A 19,196-nucleotide genomic window follows, 5' to 3' on the forward strand; every position below is an offset into this window, starting at 1 on the left:
TCACACTGTTGCTCTCTCATTTATCTATTTGTGCCTTACTGATTGTGGTTGTTGTGGATGGGTGTTCACAAATCTAAATGTGTTTTTMAACCCAATAATGGTTGAATTCAAGAAGTTTAAGCTGCRTATCAATCAATGTTTTTGAAACCAGTGGACAGCCAGTGAAAAATGCGTTCTTGCAACAGCTGCATAGTGCAGATCCCCGCATATGGAATAAAAGTGTGGCTTTTATTGCTCAATCTAATTCATGCTGATAAAAAAAAWAATCCATATGCCTAATGTACACATGCTCAAACTCACACCCTTTTGATAGACTGAAAGGGGCAGTCTGAAATCTGGGAGGGCACTTAAGGTTAGTAGAGAGCATCTTTCACGAAGTGAAATGCTTGGTCAACACACAATTTTCGTTCCTCCAAAATAAAAGTCCTTTATTGATACAAACACCACTTTCTTATACACGGTTCTGAGAAATAAAATAATCCCAACCACCAAATCTACTTTGACAGACATTTTAAATGTCATTCTAGTAACTTCCAAAATAATTTGTTAAAATTAAACTACAGAAATACATCAAGTAAAACATTGAAAAATAAATGTCTAAAATTACAAGCAAAAACTTCAAACAAGCAGTTCTCCAGACCCATTGTATTGTAAAATGAAAATTTAAACAAATCCTCAGCCAAAAACAACTAGTGGGCAACATAGTTAACTGTTTGTGTATGGACAGAAATAAAATCATAACTGGTGGTAAAAAAGTTTTTTTTTTTTTTTTTTTTAAGATGTCATTCCCTCTTTTTTGGGTGGTAGTGATTGTGGGGGAGGGGAAATTGGTGGAGTGCATACAAAGAAAATACAAGCTTGAACACTGACCAAAGTGATGAAATAGACCATTTGATTCAGCCGTGGGGAGCTGCCAACTAATAAGTCCAGTTTATTTCTTTAAAGTAAAAAAAAAAACACAAATGCACGCAGACATGGAAAAARCKGGACAGCCACCATCGCTTCTTTGGAGAATGCTTGTGACAGGGTTGTGGGGTGGTACTGTGGGGCTCAGATGGGGGTATGCCGAGGGCGGATTCAGTCTATCTGTACTGGTAGTTTACAGTGGGGTCTCCCCTGCCGTATCCTACTGGGTTGTGGTATGGGGCTGGATTTGCACCATAGCTCTGGTTGGCTCCTGCCTGTGCGTTGTAATTTGACTGATTTCCGTAACCTACGGAAAAGAGTAAGTTGATTAGTGAAACTGTCAATAAAACAGCTTATGTTACGGTGTACTTGTGTTCCCCTTTGCCGAGAATCCAACTTACCTTCGTAACTGTAGTCTTGGCTGGCAACAGCGCTGCCCGTCACCTGGCTGGGGTAGGCAGTGCTGTAAGGATAAACCTCTGCTCCTGCCTGGTTTTGATTGAAGGTCTTATTGCCTTGCCCATAGCCCTGACCATACTGGTTATAGGCACTCTGGCCAGGGGTGGTCTGGTAGGACCCTTGGGCCCCTCCACCAACTCCTGGTGGTCCAGGGAAGGTTGACTTGGCCTCCTTTTTGACAGGGGCTTTGGGGGCTGGAGAAGGGGTGGAGTAGCCTCCATCGTTCTGGTAGTATGAACCATAGGTTCCTGCAGCTGCCACGCCTGTAGTGCTGGCCGCAGGGACTTCAGTAACGGTGCCAGCAGCCGCAGCTCCACCATTTGCTCCACTATTGTAATAATCTAAAAGAAAAGAGGGGGTTTTGTAGAGAGTTCTACTGCCGTCACACCCATGCTTGTAAAGGCACTAAGATTAATACATTGCATTTTCAAGAAAGTGAAGCGTTTCACTAAAATTGTAGTACCACATTATTGTATGGGATATCACATTTATTTTWAAAAAACATACAAGACTTTATTTTTTACTTCACAATCATAATGCAGAATGTCAGAATCAGTCTTGTGCAAGTATCAACAACGCCGTGGTTCTTTCATGCCTAACGGTGCCTCACATGTGAGATAAATGAGGGACATTGTGAATATTGTCATTTTCAAGATAAGACTAGCATGTAACCACCATCATGCATCAATCACCATGATTTAGCAATTCTGACATTTGAATAAACTGCAAATACTCAAAGCAGCCTTATGATCCCATAACAAAAGGCAAAATAAAATAAAAAACATGTTGACAATGAGGTGATTGATAATACATGTTCAGACAATAAAATAAGACCGTTCACAMCATAAGAAATTTCACTTTTTTTTTGTAGACATTCAAGACAGATGGCCACAATGGGATCAATCTCCCCAGTCTGACCCACTCCAATGTGCATGTCATCACAGTGGGCCATTAACCATCAGCCAACCATAACGCTCTGGTCTCAATTCCACTAAGGAGGGCAGTCTATTGGAAAAGTGTGCCCGTGTCTTTTGGCATATCCAGGTGTCCAGGTACGTCCCAGGGTTGGCAGAGGGTATGGAAGGTGACCAAAGGCAACATGCACTCACTGGCCTCCCATCTCTCTAGGCGTTGGGACATGAGTCGTAGCGGGTAAGTAAAGGGACAGTTCTTTCCCGGGGGAGTGATTGGAGTTCATGTTGCGGGAACACTATAGTTTGCTCCTCTTTCTCTACATTTTGTTTTGATTTAAAAGATTGGGATGATCTATGTCGCAAACTCGTGGTAGCCATAGCAGTCTGAGACAAAGTCACCTAAAGAATGAGACAGAGCAGAGAAGGAAAAATTTAATTAGATTGGTTTGTTTTTTGCCATAAAAAGTGGCATGTGTTAATGATTTGGTCAAATTGTTTTCAAACAGCTTTTTTTTGTTTGTTGGGACTTTTAGATTTCTCTGCTCCTGTCACGCTCAAGAAGGTGTTTCCTCAGAACAGGCTGCTGGWYGGYGGGGMRRTKWTATTGGGGGGGGGGGGGGTCAAAGTGATATAGATTGAGTCCTGTGGCTTAACAAAGCAGAGAAATGTAAAATCATAATCGAACCAGGAATAAGAGCACTCAGGTTCCTTTGGTAGTTTGAATGTCATCTAAACAATGGCATACTCTCTCCAAAACAAAAAGATACTTTGATTATAGATACAAAATAACTTTTCCAGGTCTTGTCTTGTTGGGAACCTCCAGATGTATGCCACTAAATCTCCTCCAAGATGGCTGAGCATGTTGTGCTCTGATCAAACTACACTTCTGCTAATATTACAATGTGAGTAGAGTGAGAACCCCGCTTGTAGTGTCCTCATGATAAAAGGTGGACATTAGAGGTCGACTGATTCAATCGGCATGGCCGACTTAATTAGGGCCGATTTCAAGTTTTCATAACAATCGGTAATCGGCCTTTTTGGACGCCGATTATGGCCGATTACATTACAATCCATGAGGAAACTGCGTGGCAGGCTGACCACCTGTTACGCGAGTGCAGCGTCAAAAGGACCTTGTGGCTGCAATGAGCCAAGTTAAGTTGCTAGCTAGCATGAAACTTATCTTATAAAAAACAATAAATCTTCACATAATCACTAGTTAACCTAGTAATATCGTCAACCATGTGTAGTTAACTAGCTTGTCCTGCGTTGCATATAATCAATGCGGTGCCTGTTAATTTATCCTCAAATCACAGCCTAATTCAACTCCGCCAAACGGGTGATGATTTAACAAAAGCTAATTCGCGAAAAAAGCACCATAAACATAAATTCCTTTCTTAAAATCAATACACAAGTATATTTTTTAAACCTGCATATTTAGTTAAAATAAATGCATGTTAGCAGGCAATATTACCTAGGGAAATTGTGTCACTTCTCTTGCGTTCAGTGCAAGCAGAGTATATGCAACAGTTTAGGCCACCTGGCTCTTTGCGAACTGTGTTTCTTCCTAACAAAGACCATAATTAAATTGCCAGCATTTTACATAATTATGACATAACATTGTGCAATGTAACAGCAAGATTTAGACTTAGGGTTGCCACCCGTTCGACAAAAATACAGAATGGTTCCGTATTTCACTGAAAGAATAAACGTTTTGTTTTCGAAATGATAGTTTCCGGATTTTACCATATTAATGACCAAAGGCTCGTATTTCTGTGTTTTTATTATAATTACGTCTATGATTTGATATAGCAGTCTGAGCGGTGGTAGGCAGCAGCAGGCTCATAAGCATTCATTCAAACAGCACTTTACTGCGTTTTGCCAGCTCTTAGCAGTGCTTGAAGCACAGCGCTGTTTATGACTTCAAGCCTATCAATTCCCGAAATTAAGCTGGCATTACTAAAGTGCCTATAAGAACATCCAATAGTCAAAGGTATATGAAATACAAATGGTATAGAGATATATATATTAATTCCTTTAATAACTACAACCTAAAACTTAACTGGGAATATTGAACCACCAGCTTTAATATGTTCTCATGTTCTGAGCAAGGAACTTACACGTTAGCTTTTTTACATAGCACACATTGCACTTTTACTTTCTTCTCCAACACTTTGTTTTTGCATTATTTAAACCAAATTGAACATGTTTCATTATTTATTTTATTGATGTATTATATTAAGTTAAAATAAAATGGTTKATTGTTCATTCAGTAGCTTTTTAATTATTACAAATATATATATATAAAAATCGGCATCTGCTTTTTTTGGTTCTCCCAATAAATCGGTATCYGCGTTAAAATCATAATCGGTCGACCTCTAGTGGACATATCAAATAAAAACCAGACTAGAAGTCGGAAGACTATTCCAGGGATTGGAAGATGAGGGAAAATCAATACTCACTATAGCCTCCAGAGTTTCCATTGTTCCCATATCCATAACTTCCATAGCCACCTGAGGAGTTAAGCAAACCAACCATTACATTTCTCAGCTGACGTGAGATGTTGCCTACCATTTAATATATTGAAGAACAGTATTTACAGCATAAAGTCAATTCAGGTACAGAACACACAATTGCAAATAGTACCTTCAGAAAGTACTCATACCCCATGACTTATCCCACATTTTCTTGTATTAGAGCCTGAATTCAAAATATATATATTTTTCCCCGGAACCTACACACAATCACCCATAATGACAAAGGAAAAACATGTTCGTGGACCCAAAAAATATATACACACACTAACTTACATAAATATTCACACCCCTGGGTCAATACATGTTAGAATCTTTGGCAGCGATTACAGCTGTGAGTCTTTCTGGTTAAGTCTAAGAGCTTTACACACATGGATTGTACAATATTTGCACATTCTTTTAAAAATTCTTCAAGCTCTGTCAAGTTGGTTGTTGGTCATTTGTTACATGCTGACCAGACCGGACAAATAGCGTGCGCGAGCTTCGCAAAATACATTTAGAAATCCATGTTATTCAATTATTGCGCGTGCCACCGAGCATCTGCGTTGCCAAGGGCTAAAATAGAACGCCTTTCTATTTCTGACGCAGATCGCTCTGCAAGTCCTGCCTCTCCCATCTCCTCATTGGTTTATAGAAGCAGGTACCCACGTGCCATCTCCTCATTGGTTATACCCACGTAGGTGATTGAAAGACGGAATGTTTTGCCGGTCGTCGTGGTAATACTATGAAAGTGTAGATGCCAATCACCATATAAGTTCAAAGACGAAAAAGGCTGGAAGGAGGAGAGATGTCTAGAAACGAGTCGGTTGGCCGTTTTAAGTGTGGATTAATTGTTGTAGTAGAGGACCTTGTGCATTTCAAGTAAAATAACTCAATGTTTATATCCCAGGACAAATTAGCTTGCAATAGCAAGCTAGCTAAATAGGACAAATTAGCAATCAAGTGCAAGCTAACTAGCTAAACTGCCAWACATGTTTAATGCTTTTCGAACCTGTCCCCAAATTAATGTCACTGGTTCAGAGTTTGTTTTTATATTTTAACCTGCGTGTCGTGATCGCGTTTGGTGTGGGGGGACAAAAGACATTTATGCACGCACGCTCGCAGCCAGTTTGGGTTCCGTGTAAGTCATTGCTAGACAGCCATTTTCAAATCTTACCAAAGATTTACAAGCTGATTTAAGTCAAATCTGTAACTAGGCAACTCCGGAACATTCAATGTCTTCTTGATAAGCAACTCTTGTGTATAGCTGGCCTTGTGTGTTAGGTTATTGTCCTGRCATAGTCTCCCACTGCCTGATGGAAAACAGACAACCAGGTTTTCTCTAGGATTTTGTCTGTGCTTAGCTCCACTCAGTTTATTTTTTATACTGAAAAACCCAGTCCTTAAAGATTACAAGAATATCCATAACATGATGCAGCCACCACTAGGCTTGAAAATATGGAGTGGTACTCCGTATTGATTTGCCCCAAACATAACACTGTAATCAGGACAAAAAGTGAATTGCTTTGCCAAATTTTTTGCAGTATTAGTTTAGTTCCTTGTTGCAAACAGGATGCATGTTTTGGAATATTTTTTACTTTGTACAGGCTTCCATTTCACTGTCAATTAGGTTAGTGTTGTGGAGTAACTACAATGTTGATCCATCCTCAGTTACTCCGATCACAGCCATTAAACTCTGTACCTGTTTAAAAGTCACCATTGGCCTCTGAAATCCCTGAGCAGTTTCTCTCCTCTCCGGCAACTGAGTTGAGAAGGACGCCTGTWTCTTTGTAGTGACTGGGTGTATTGATACACCATCCAAAGTGTAATTAGTAACTTCACCATGCTCAAAGGGATTACTTTTTTTTTTTTTTTTACGTAATTCTTTTTTTTCTCTTCTTTTTTTTCACACCCATCTACCAATATGTTCCCTTCTTTGCGAGGCATTGGAAAACCTCCCTGGTCTTTGTAGTTGAATCTGTGTTTGAAATTCACTGCTCAACTTAGGAACCTAACAAATAATTGCATGTGCGGGGTACAGAGATGGGGTAGACATTCAAAAATTTGACATTGGGGTAATGTGTTGGCCAATGACAAAATACACATTTAATAAATTTTAAATTCAGGCTGTAACAAAACATGGAGAAAGTAAAAGGGGTGTGAATACTTTGAGGGCACTATAGGTAGCATATAGCTCTGTTTTACCTTGTCCATAGCTGCCACCATTATTGAACCCTCGGCCCCTCCCCCTGCCACGCCCTCTACCTCTGCCCCTGGGAGTGGCTGCCGGGTCACCAGTCGGGTCACCCATCATGCCAAACCCATGCTGTTGGGAGAAAACACAAGGACTAAATGGACAGAGGTCAGCAGCAACCATCATTACTCAGCTAATATATTTTACAAACAATAGCAAGCAAAGATATACAGTGAGGCAGAGGGAATCTTACCATTGGGAGTTTCTTCTTCTTGGCTGCCTCAGTCACAGAGCCCTCTGGGAAGAGTTTGTCCAGGGCTGCCAAGGCTGCATAGGCTTTGGCCACCTTCTTATTGGAGCCAGTCCCTTGGAACTTCTGTTCATCTATCTCCACCTGGAACAGGAGGAAAGACAGGTCAATACATAGACTCAGGCAAGAACAGAATAAAGCATGGGACACAGAATGTGTCAAAGCCAAGCTCATGTTGTTATTGTCCATGTTTAAAAGGACAAGTTCAATTTATTTGAACCAAATTTCAATTTGTATGTTGTTATAGAAGTGTCCAGACACTGTTTTGAAAAATGTACCTCACCAATATACTTCCTTGTTGCTCGTTCTGCAGTATGGGAGCCACAGATATACATGAACAAAGCTCCKAAAACACCCAAATGTAATGTTAGAAATGACAAAGCTCTCAGTATAGTGATGCAGGGGTAAATACTCAAAACCAAAACACAAAAAATTTAATTAAATATAAATAGACACCTCTATAAAATTTAAATAAAATCGAGATTTGGTGCAAATAAAGTACATTTCTTCATTCATTGAAGCAGCTGGATATTTACTGTTAGATCCTAAAGGCATCAGTCTGGTTGCAGGGTGGATGGGCACTTCATCCACACCTGAGACACTAACCTCCATGACGAAGCGTTTGTCGTGGCTGCCTCCGGTCTCTGAGATGAGCTCATACTTGAGGCCGCGCCGCTTCTCGTTCAGCTCCATCACAGGATTCTTCCCATGTTTGGTCAGGATTGGTCCCTGTTGACGAGCACTCTAAGACAAAGAGACAGACATTTTAATTTCTCTGTAAACAAGGCCAATACAAGAAACTGGAGTCAAAACCGAGCGTAGTGTCCAAAAACATGGTTTTTAGTTCTACTCAAGGGGACCCATACCTCTGCACCGTCTGTGGCCTCCACGCTGTCCGCCCCTGTGGSTGCGGTGTCCATTGCGATGGGAGTGATGCAGGGCTTCACCACCTCCACAATGGCCGTTGCCACCTCAGTCTTCACTGGCTCAGCAGTCTTCAGCTCCACACCTGTGGGGAGGCCCATGTCCTGGAGGACCTATGATTGGGCCAGGCAGAAGATTGGAAAGGAAAATATGTGAAGCGCAGCAGACAATAGTTACAATCACCGATTTCATGACAACACACAAAACGCTTAGAACATATATACCACTTACCCTGTACACCCCCATCCACCCACCCCCATCCACCCACTCACCTTGACAGCAACGTGAAGCTTGGCAGTGCGTTTGGATGGGCCTGAGGCTTCAAAGCTCTTGCCGTCCACCTCAACAGCCATGGTAAAGACTGGTACGTGCACCGGGCCAGTTTGGGAGAGGAGTTTATACTGCAGGCCAGGCTTCAGCTGGTTRAGCCTCATCAGAGCATTCATGGCCTGGGGAGGCTCCGACTTCTCATCTGGGGCTGGGGGGAGTGAAGATAAGATAAGATAAGGATAAGGATAAAAAAAACACTGAAGAACTATGCTGAACAGGAAGAACTTAGCAACACCTACATTTCTTTTGCAACTTCTTTTTCTTCTTGTTTGGACTTTTGTCCTCCCCTCCTTCCTCTTCCTCGATGGGCCTCTTCATTGGTGGGGCGTAGGTTGTACTGGGGGGGATTTGGACTGCAACAAAAACACAGGGACTGCTGAGCTTTTCCAAAATATGGACACTAAATTGTATGCACATGTCTGCAGCCTGGCTTACCTGTATAGTCAATTGGGGTCTCGCTCCTGGGTTTCCGGGGCATTTTGGAGGGAAGGGGGTCCATCCCTAGCACTTTGTGGAGCTGTCCGAAGGCAGACAGCCTTAAGGCATGCTGAAAACAGATGGTGATTTTTTCCATTCACTACAGCAAACAAGTATAGATTTTTTTTATACCCCTTTTTCGTGGTATCCAATTGGTAGTTACAGTCGTCTCATCGCTGCAACTTCCGTACGAATGCGGGAGAGGCAAAGGCCGAGAGCCATGCGTCCRCCGAAACACCACCCAACCAAGCAGCACTGCTTCTTGACAATGCCCACTTAATCCGGAAGCCAGCCACACCAATGTGTCGGAGAAAACACCTGGCAACCGTGTCAGCGTGCCCGGCACGCCACAGGAGTCGCTAGAACGCGATGGGACAAGGACATCCCTGCCGGCCAAACCCTCCCCTAACCCGGACGACGCTGGGCCAATTGTGTGCCGCTGGGTCTCCCGGTCACAGCCGGCTGCGACAGAGCCTGGACTCAAACCAGGATCTCTAGTGGCACAGCTAGCAACTGCGATGCAGTGCCTTAGACCACTGCGCCACTCGGGAGGCCCTGTGGATGTAGATGTGACTCACCTGGGCACTCTGTGTGAGGTCCTCCCTCTGCTGGAGGTCCAGGTGGCCAATAGCATCTGTCAGATCCTTCTCACATGGATCACAGATTCCAGCACCATCTAAAAACAAACAGGCAAATTATGACATCTTTTGGCTTGTGATGTGGAGCAGAGGTGCGAGGACATGTCCTCTCCGCTCTTTGAGACTACTCACCAGCCATGAGGATTCCAGAAGCCAGACACTCCAAAACTCTTCGCAGAGCCTCTCCTGCCCCCATTGGCCGGTTCCCTGTGCCAATTGCTTTCTCACACAGCAGCTCTATTGGCTAGAAGGGGTGAAGGGAAGATTTTTGAATTTTGTCCAGATGTTTGGCAAATTGGATAAAAAGGCTGTAAATAAGAAATTGTTGAAGTTTGATGTACTAAGCCCCTTAAATAAATTCCCATCTTACACATCAAACCTGACCACTGTAATTAGAATGACATTTCTCAACCCAAATTCGCATTCGAAGAACCAGCTGGCAGAAAATGCTGCTGGTGACTCACCCATCCATGCAGTGGGGCCCAAGTGGGGACGCGGGAGCACAAGTCCCTCAGGATGCGGATGACGATGACACAGGACCTCAGCCCATTGGCCCTGGCCTGGAGACACAAGCAGGGAGGGGGAGGAGGGAGAGGGAGCCTTAGTAAAACAAGAACTCACAAAAACACGAAGCAGCAGCTACATCAAAAAGCCACACAGACTAACGGCTCTGCTTTGTCATTATTGTGGTACAGAATGGGAAGAGTGCAGCATGAATCTGATATTTGTTCTGTCTGCAGATGTGGTTATTGAATTTAATATCCAACTCCATGTGTGTGAAATAAAAAGCAGATTTGATCAGTGGTACAGTAATAGGTATGACATAGTGGTGATTGTTGAGCAATTGTTTTTCTTGCAGCTCTGTATCAAAAATGTGTCAACTTGTGAGATTCTGTTAAATGATGAGGGAGAAGGGGAGTCAATGTAAAGCCAAATGCTGACATGGAAAAATGTAGGACAATGACAGTATTTATAATCTGCTTAGTTTAATGAGTGGTGATACAATAACCTTTAGAGCTACTGTAAGGTGTATGGGGTATACCAGGGGCCTCATTTATAACCATTGCGTGAATTTAACAGTAAATATGTGCGCCATTTCTGAAAAGACTGCGCACGGACAAAAGGATTTATACAAACTTTGCATTTTCCCCGTTAGAAATCAGACCAGTCCTATTTTTTTTTTTTTAAGTGTGCGCGTTAATTAACGAGCATGATAACTCCACCAGAAAACACCCATATTTCACATTTTATGGTGACAATAATGCCCTTATTTGCTGTATACTAGTATTAGAATTAGGCAAAGACAGCATCTAAAGGAAATAGCAATGGTGAACTTGATCAAATGTCTTGTGTTGGCAGAATGTTTTCTTTTGCTGTATCTGACTGTTTCTGAAAGCCAAAATTAATTGCAAATTGTGGACCTGTAAACAGATCGTTGAATGCAATAATGTTTTGAATTGACTTTTTCCCCACAAACCTAAATATGTAGCAATGCCCACAAGTTCTGAAACAATATCTACTCTGAAAAAAATGAAAACTACCGTAGGCCTACACACTTCAATGCAAAAGATCAACTGCCTGTTCACCGGTTAAATTCTCCTGTTGGATGCATAGACTAAAAACATGACATTATAAATAGCACATCCAATTGGCCCAAATGAGAGATGTGTCATGGTAATGTGTTGTATGGCTACTTCAGGAATATAAACTCAACCGTCTTAACATGGCCAGAAAAGTTGAGGAATGTATTATACAAAAGTTTGATGTATGTATTATGCTTCTAAATAAAATTGTCTACTGGAGAAATTTGACATAACAGTATTCAGACGTAGGCCTAGCCTACAAACGTCAATGAAAAAGGTGAACTGTCTGTTCTACTGTTAAACAGCGTTTTGGAATGGATCACAGAGCAAAATACAGTAGTAAATAGATAAGCTATTTCAAGTAACGTAAGTCAAATTCAACGAGCGATGGGAAGAATGGTAGCCTACACCAACTTGTTGTAGGCCTATAGACCATTTTGCGAGTAGCCCTTCAAATCACGAGTCTGAAAAGGTGAAAAATGTATTCTGCAATGATCATGTGAGTGAAATAGGTTTTTATTTTAGAATTCTAAGAAAATAAAAAACATTTTGCTCTTCTCACTAAATGGCAGATTTTGGCATTAATTTTAGCTAGGCCACCGTTTGTTATGAGTAGGAGTAATATTCCCCATTAGCACAAGGCTACCACTTTCACCTTGCAATGTAATACTTCAACAACTAGAAACTGTGCTTATGCATGGTCTAAAGTTCGCGGGAGGAGAGGCACATTCTCTCAGTTCAGTTTTTTTAATTAATGCCAACATTGGTGCATGCATGTTTTGGGGCATATTTTGTGCGTAAGCAATGTTTATAAATGAGGGCCCAGAAGACGGACTAGTGAATTTTACATTTTCTAACTAAGGTGCAATATTCCTTTCTTGTGGCACACAGAAAGCTGAAACAGCCAGAGCATGGGGGATTGGAGCCTACACACTCTACAAGAACAGGCTACAGAGATGGTGCGCTTACAGTTAAGAGCGAAAGATGACAGTTCACTATGATGACTAAGAATCAACATAGTCCACAACGAGGAATCAACCTCAACACAATATGATGGTACAGAAAAGGGTCGTCGATTGATAATATTTGAGAAATATTGCACCCGAGCAAGTTAGTTCCACATCTCTGATCAAAATTAAGCAGTGGTTTAAGACAACGGTTGCTTTGAGGGGATTATTGAACGTCCTTTCTAAAAGCAGCATTGAACATTTTCAATGACACTGAAATCAAACCTGTTAAGTCAGCAGAGCATCTCTACAAGGTAATGACAAAGGTTTCGTTGGAAACGCTATAAAAACCACAGAGTAAGAAGTCTACTACAGGTGATAGATACACTTCGAAAGGACATTTAAAAATAAAAACACAGGAAAAACGACCAAAGAAAGAAACTGCGTCAAATGGAGAAAAAAACTCAACTACTTTAAGACAAATAAAGACAAGATGCAAACCTGGAACCACTTGGCGTGGCGAAGAGATGCCAAGGCAGTAAGGCATTTCTGCCTGTCCAGAACATCCGGGGGATCGTTGACTGATAGCGTTTCTATTGGCGGGTGGAATAAGAAGACAAGGTACAGTTTGACCAAGGGGGGTTCTGTCACACGGCCAGGGGGAGTAGGCAGCTTTCCCAAACCACAGGCAGGACGGGGAAGGGGAGGGGGACCCCCCCACCTGGAGAACTTAATGGTCTGAACCTCTCAGTGAAACTGCAATTACACTAAAGATATGTAACTTCAACCCACTTCAGAAACTGCTGTTAAGTGGGTGATTTCTTAAGATCACTCCCAGTAGGCCTATATGGAGAAAAATGTGTATGGATGTAAGATTACAGTGGGAGTGAATTATCAAAAGGGAGGTTGTCTCCATTATGTTAACTCAATGTCAACTCGTATGCCTCAGCCCAGTTATGAAGTCTGAGTGCTTTGCTATAACAATGAGAGGTAGAGCCCCTCCCCTTCACCCCTATACTGGGTGTACTGCTTAGCCCCTTCCGAGACAGAGAGCGTCCAGTTGGTCAAAGGTCCAGCGTCCCTAAAAATTGACAAACTAGAAGCGTTTGACAAGAGAGAAGTGCAGATGCACAAATTATCAAAACAAGTCCACACTGCAGCAAAACTGATGGCCTTCAAGAGCCAAACTGGGCTTCAAATGTTTGACACAGTTAAGATAAGGCTGCAGGTTGATGCCTGTTGGGTAACATCCAACTTCCCGTTTAGTAAAGTCTGAGGGGAACATGGGCCGCCACCGGACTAGTATCCTTTCCCATAATATACGTGGCCTCCCGTAATTGGGGAAAGTGAAACATTGTCTTCTTTGGCTCTATACTCCAAAAAGTTTGGATTTGAAAATCAACAATGACTACGAGGTTAAGAGTGCAGGACCATCAGCTTGTGATGGAGGAGATCTATACCGGGTGAACCGTTTAGAAATTACAGCACTTTTTGTACAACAATTCACTCTGTTATAAAAGTAGTTTAAAAAGTTTAATATTTGGGTCCCATATTCATAGCATTGCAATTGACCTACATAAAGCTGCGACATTTTGTGGATGCATTTTCCTGTTTGTTTTGGTTGTGTTTCGAATGTAGATTTTGTGCCCAATAGAAATAAATGGTAATAATGATCTTGTCCGTTTGGAGTAACCTTTATTGTAAAATAAGAAACGTTTTAAACAGTTATCTACATTAATGGTGGATGCTACCATAGATTATGGATAATGCCTGAAAGAATCGTGAATATGAATGGTGTTGAGAAAGTTTGAAGCACAAATACACTTTCCCAAACATTGCTTACCTCACAAATACAATAACAGGGGAGTTAGCATTTTGGCAGGTTGGTATGAATATTTGTGTATCTAACTTTCAAACAAATATAATTATTCACGAGTCATTTCAGGATTATCATCAAGCTTGATGTATCATTGTGTTTGCTGATGCAATGCGGACAAACACTAAACTTATTACTACACAAGTGAATTTGTCCCAATACTTTTGCTCCCCTAAATGGGGGGGGACTATGTTTACAAAAAAGAGACTGTACTTTTTTTTTTTAACAGTTCACCGGAATATGGATTGAAAATATTCTCAAATTAAAGCAACAGTCTGCACTTTTAAGCTCAATGGTCAATTGATTTCCGTACCAAACTTTTGAAGTAGAGCCAAAATTTAAAAAATGCTTCACTGTGCCAATAATTTAAACAGGAGGCACTGTAGGTTTTCTTTGCCATTAATTAATTTGAACTTAATGACTCCCTGCGTCGGACAAACCCCCATGGATTGGATTTACAAAGACTGCGATCACAGTAGTGTCCCCTGATTTTGACCTGTGACTGGGAATAGTGACATTCAGCCATGCAGAGTCAAGAGCCCCTGGCGTTATCCTGTAACCCGTTGTCCTCCCTGCTGATGAACATCAAGTCAATAGCCCACTGCTGGGTCTAGTAACCAGAACACTTTGAAACACTTTGCAAACTCATTTTTGCTGCAATGCAAACCGTTCATCAGTGTTCAGTATAAAACATGCAAACAAAGTGGTGTTTGTTTTTTTTGTTATTCTCAGTAAAGCCTTCATTATAGTTAATGTCTGGACTCCATAGGAGAATAGAAAACCCTTTTCAGTCAGTAACTAGCCTTTCTATACTGTGTATGGGCCATTTCAAAAATGTACATCACATTACATGGAACTACGAGAGTCTAAAGAGCTATTAACATAGCATGGTTTCATTACATGACAGTTCCCACATATCCCCTAGCTCCATTGAAGGCCCAATAAATAAACAATATCTGTCTAGACTGGCTGCGCCTGCCTGCTTATAGTCTCCCTGCCTAAGGGGGCGCCAGTGAACCGTCTGCCCCTGTGTGGCAGCCTACCTCCGGCAGCCTGTTTCTCCACCTCCTCGCGGACCAGGGGACGTTCATGTTGATAGTCAGGGTCAGGGGAGGCTCCTTGGTGCTCTTGATCACGATGGTGGCTTCACGGATGACCTGAGTGACCTCATTACTTGTCTCTGTGATGGTCTGCCAGTAGAACAGGGAGGGATTGTTAATACAATAGCCATGTAGTGGCTATCCGCCCAAGCAGTCAAGGTTCATGTGCCACCAAGAAAAAAACGGTCAAAAAATATTTGCTACGGAATTCAGTTGCGACTATTCTTCCCAAATTGAATGCATCACACCCACAACTGAAATGATGCAGGAGAGTATATTCTCGAAAAGCGTCAAATTCAACTTCAAAGCCAACTGAATATGAAGGACACAGAAAACACCAGAAGGTGAATGGACTCACCTGAGTTGCACAGCCAGGTTGTCTGCCACGTTCTTTCAGCAGGGTGATGGTGGGTTTGTCCTTACACCAGAAGGACCAGCTCCAGGTCCAGGTCCCCCTTCAGCAGCAAGCCCTGGCCACCAGGCCCACCCTCATCACCCCAGCAGGGACGCTGTGGCCTGTCCGACGCCTTGGGCTCACTGACAGAGGAACATGCGTACCCAGGTCAATTACCTTTGAAACTTAAAGCTGAAAGTGATGCTGCCTTCATCAACACTCCAGCCTTGATGGTGCAAGAAATATTTCTACGCAACTGAACTGTTGTACACCATGCACCATTTTGAATACATTTCCCTTCCTTCTCTTTATCAGACTCGGTTTCCGTCTGGCTCAGACTTTGAACACCTTCTCCCTGCTCGTCCAGCCAGTCGGAGACAGCCTTGAGGGCGCGCTCCGTGTGGGACACCATGTTCTGCACACCCTCCAGCTCCTCCTGTGTGGGGTACACAGCGGAGTGCTTGGCCATCACGTGGCGGTCGTCGTTCATGAAGATACGCATGGAGCGGTGGCGCAAGGGAGGAGGCTGGACGGGAAAAGAGGAGTTATTTTAAGGAATTGACTTCAGCAGGTCACAATTGTAGGCAGTAAGTGGCTTTGATAGGAAGAAACAGTCAATGTGATAAACCCACCCCCCCTGTAATTCTCAAAATACAGTAATGACTAACAAGGACTATTTCACTTTGTCAGCTTTCACTGTCCTTACATACACATCCATGGACTACTGCTGGGTGAGAGTCATGCCCAATTAGAAGAGTGCAATCAAGTGCAAGCAGGAGCACGTGTTCCAAATGCACAGGGCAGTTTTGACTGGCAGCAACCTGAATTACCCTTAGTGGACATTTGATGGAACTGATTTTTTTTTAGGTCTACTTATATGCCACGTCCTTGTTAACTTACAAATAATCTTCTCAATCAATTATGTCAGACATAGGCAAATTATTATAGTGGTGAGGCTAGTAAAACGTAAGCGCTCCATGTTCACTACCAAATAGAAACGGTTTACACAAAATAGCCTTCCTAAAATTGAGTGTATAAGAAAAGCGGTACCATAGCTGCTTTGGAGTCTTCGATCCTGTGTATATGGCAGTAATACAAGAACAGGTCCTTCCTGAGTCAGAACACCAACACTGCTGCTTCGTTCTGCTGACAACAAAAGAACATGTTTAAAATCAGCAAAGCAATAAAAGGCCAGATTCCCCTGGAATAGCAGATGGCATTTTATTGATAATATAAAAACATGGTATTTAAGGGTAACAGAACACAGGTCTGTTCAAAGAAATCCCTAAGGATGCGCCTTCCTAAAGTGAAGGGTGGCTTTGCATGACAAGGGAAATTCCATGCTAACGGAATTACACGGAGACACCAATTTTTCACTTTAAAATGTATACCAAACAAACCATTGATTTCTAAGTTTAACAAACCAACAACTATGCACATTGACTGCTTTAAACAGGAGTCTCAGCATAATTCACTATAGGCTAAGTGTGCTGATCCAGAACGTAACATGGGTGTTCATACTGCAGCCTGTTGCAAACCTGGGTTGTGTTCAGTAGGCACGGAATGGGGGAGGGGAAAAAAATAGGACTCAATGAGCACTGTTATTGGACAAGGTTGCGCCTCTGCGTAAAAATGTTTCTCCCATTTGAGCCCCACTGTATAAAACCCAGCTCCAAAAGTGTTGATTTAAAAATGGACAGCTCCATCATTGTAGGCCTACAGATGAGCAGGACACCTGTCGCATCCATCCTCCCAAAAATAAAAGATGGGAGAAGTTGGACAAGGGCTGAATCAGGGCCAGGACACAACTGTACCACAATCCTTGGAGGCTCCAACAGAATCTACTTTCAAAACACTGATTCAATCAGTTTGATTATGAATCAGTTCTGCAGGAGCAGATGCCAGATAGTGACTAAAACATAGCTCTACCAAGGAAGATAAATTGGGCTACTGCCCCTGTATACCAGTATGACTCCGAGAGCAATAACGACCTAAAAAACATGGTTCTTCAGTTAGCCGTGAGTTTGAAATTAACCTTTCACAGCCAGTGTACAGTTTGGAATGATATGGGTATCAGTTACCAGACAGACCTGCTGTACATGCACAGTCCTAAAGCCAAAATGCATTTAACACATGAGCGCACTGCAGTTAAAATCTATGAACGGTTCATTGCAGTTGACATCAATTAGAAACTGGTAGTACCCCACAGCTTGAGCCGCTCAGTTCTGATAGTAAACCTGGCTGAGAAGTCATGTGTCAAATCCCTCCATTCAAGAAACTAGCTACACATTGTAACGGCAGCGATATGTTAATGCTTCCATACAGCCGTTACACCTTAGCTAGTGTAAAACGTCAGGAGAAATTTTTCAACTAACATTTACAAAGCGATAACTTCCCCAATTCTCAACTTACCATAGTCTTCTCCAAACCCATCGCTAGTTGCAGGAGAAACATTTGAAGGAAGGAGAACAAGCCGCGCCTTTTTTTGAGTTAAATTTTTTTACGTTCAGAATAAAAACAATATTTACTCAAAAAGGGTGTTGATTGTTTTCCCATCATCCCCTGATTCAGCATATACCCTTTTCATGGCACGCTTGGTTCAATAGCTATTGATACAGGGTTCGTAGACAGTGAAAAGCCAAATTAAAAGTACCTTTTCAAGCACTAATATTTATTTTCAATGACCATCTACTTGTAATAGTTCCTATTATGCAATCATTTCTAGTCGCCACCAGATAACGGTGTATCGCCACAACCCCATGAAAAAAAAAGAAGCTTACTATTCATCACTACCTTACAAGTTCTACTCAGGGTTGTTTCACTACATACATGGTGGTAAGTGAGTATTAACGTAACTTGAGTAGTGATGAGCAGGGTTTGACATGCCTACTGGCATAATTCCAGCTTAATGACTATTGTATTTTTATTGGGCATCTACAACTTAATAGCTACAAAAAAGTGTGTTGCTTCTGACTGGCAGCTTTAGTGTCGCTGGTCGGGATGGCTGTGTGAGGAAAACCGCATGCGAACGGCAGGAGCCTGTGAATGAGGCGATTGGCAACAAAGGTCTGGAGGTTGTTGCAGAGGAAAATGTCACAATGTAGAACTGGCGCCAGCACAGGATGCAGCGTGTGCCTTTCCCCCTTCATATGGCTCTTCAGGGCTCATTCACCCATGCTCGCAATGTCAATCTGATGCATTTGTTGCACTTTACACAGTGTGGGTTGGTTGGTCCAGTGATGTAAAAAAAAGTGTCAATTGTTGGTCCCATGTTTCATTAGCTGAAATAAAAGACAGCAAAAATCCTGCAATGCACAAAAGGCAGAATTATATCTAAATTTGCCTGCCATTTTGGCATTTGGTTTTTCATAATTCTGTTCTCTCATTGTAATTGAAGTACTTTTCCAAGTACCAACGTGACAAATTTTCCGATTGAAGGTATTCCAGTGGTTTTTCAAAGTACCAAATTCAAGTACTTTAACCTGTTAGTGAATAGGGGGCMCTATTTTCACTTTGGGGAAAAATCGTGCCCAAATTAAACGGCCTCGTACTCTGTTCTAGATCATTCGATATGCATATTATTATTACTATTGGATAGAAAACACTCTGAAGTTTCTAAAACTGTTTGAATTAT

At 42.1% G+C, this 19,196-nt stretch overlaps 1 protein-coding gene across 1 annotated transcript; it reads right to left on the reverse strand.

Moving 5' to 3' along the window:
- Positions 1 to 870: 870 nt before the first annotated feature.
- Positions 871 to 16,280, reverse strand: LOC112081363 (interleukin enhancer-binding factor 3 homolog). The gene is given in 19 exon segments (XM_070449179.1): positions 871 to 1,213; positions 1,308 to 1,706; positions 4,739 to 4,789; positions 6,995 to 7,115; positions 7,237 to 7,377; positions 7,900 to 8,037; positions 8,160 to 8,330; positions 8,490 to 8,695; positions 8,787 to 8,900; positions 8,983 to 9,094; positions 9,603 to 9,700; positions 9,795 to 9,906; positions 10,127 to 10,222; positions 12,694 to 12,785; positions 15,112 to 15,153; positions 15,156 to 15,258; positions 15,594 to 15,705; positions 15,880 to 16,088; positions 16,245 to 16,280. Coding segments are annotated over 19 exon segments (2,484 nt in total). The 3' UTR covers positions 871 to 1,082.
- Between the last annotated feature and the right edge of the window lie 2,916 nt (positions 16,281 to 19,196).

Source organism: Salvelinus sp. IW2-2015, linkage group LG20, assembly GCF_002910315.2.
Source record: "Salvelinus sp. IW2-2015 linkage group LG20, ASM291031v2, whole genome shotgun sequence".
Classification (NCBI taxonomy): domain Eukaryota; kingdom Metazoa; phylum Chordata; class Actinopteri; order Salmoniformes; family Salmonidae; genus Salvelinus; species Salvelinus sp. IW2-2015.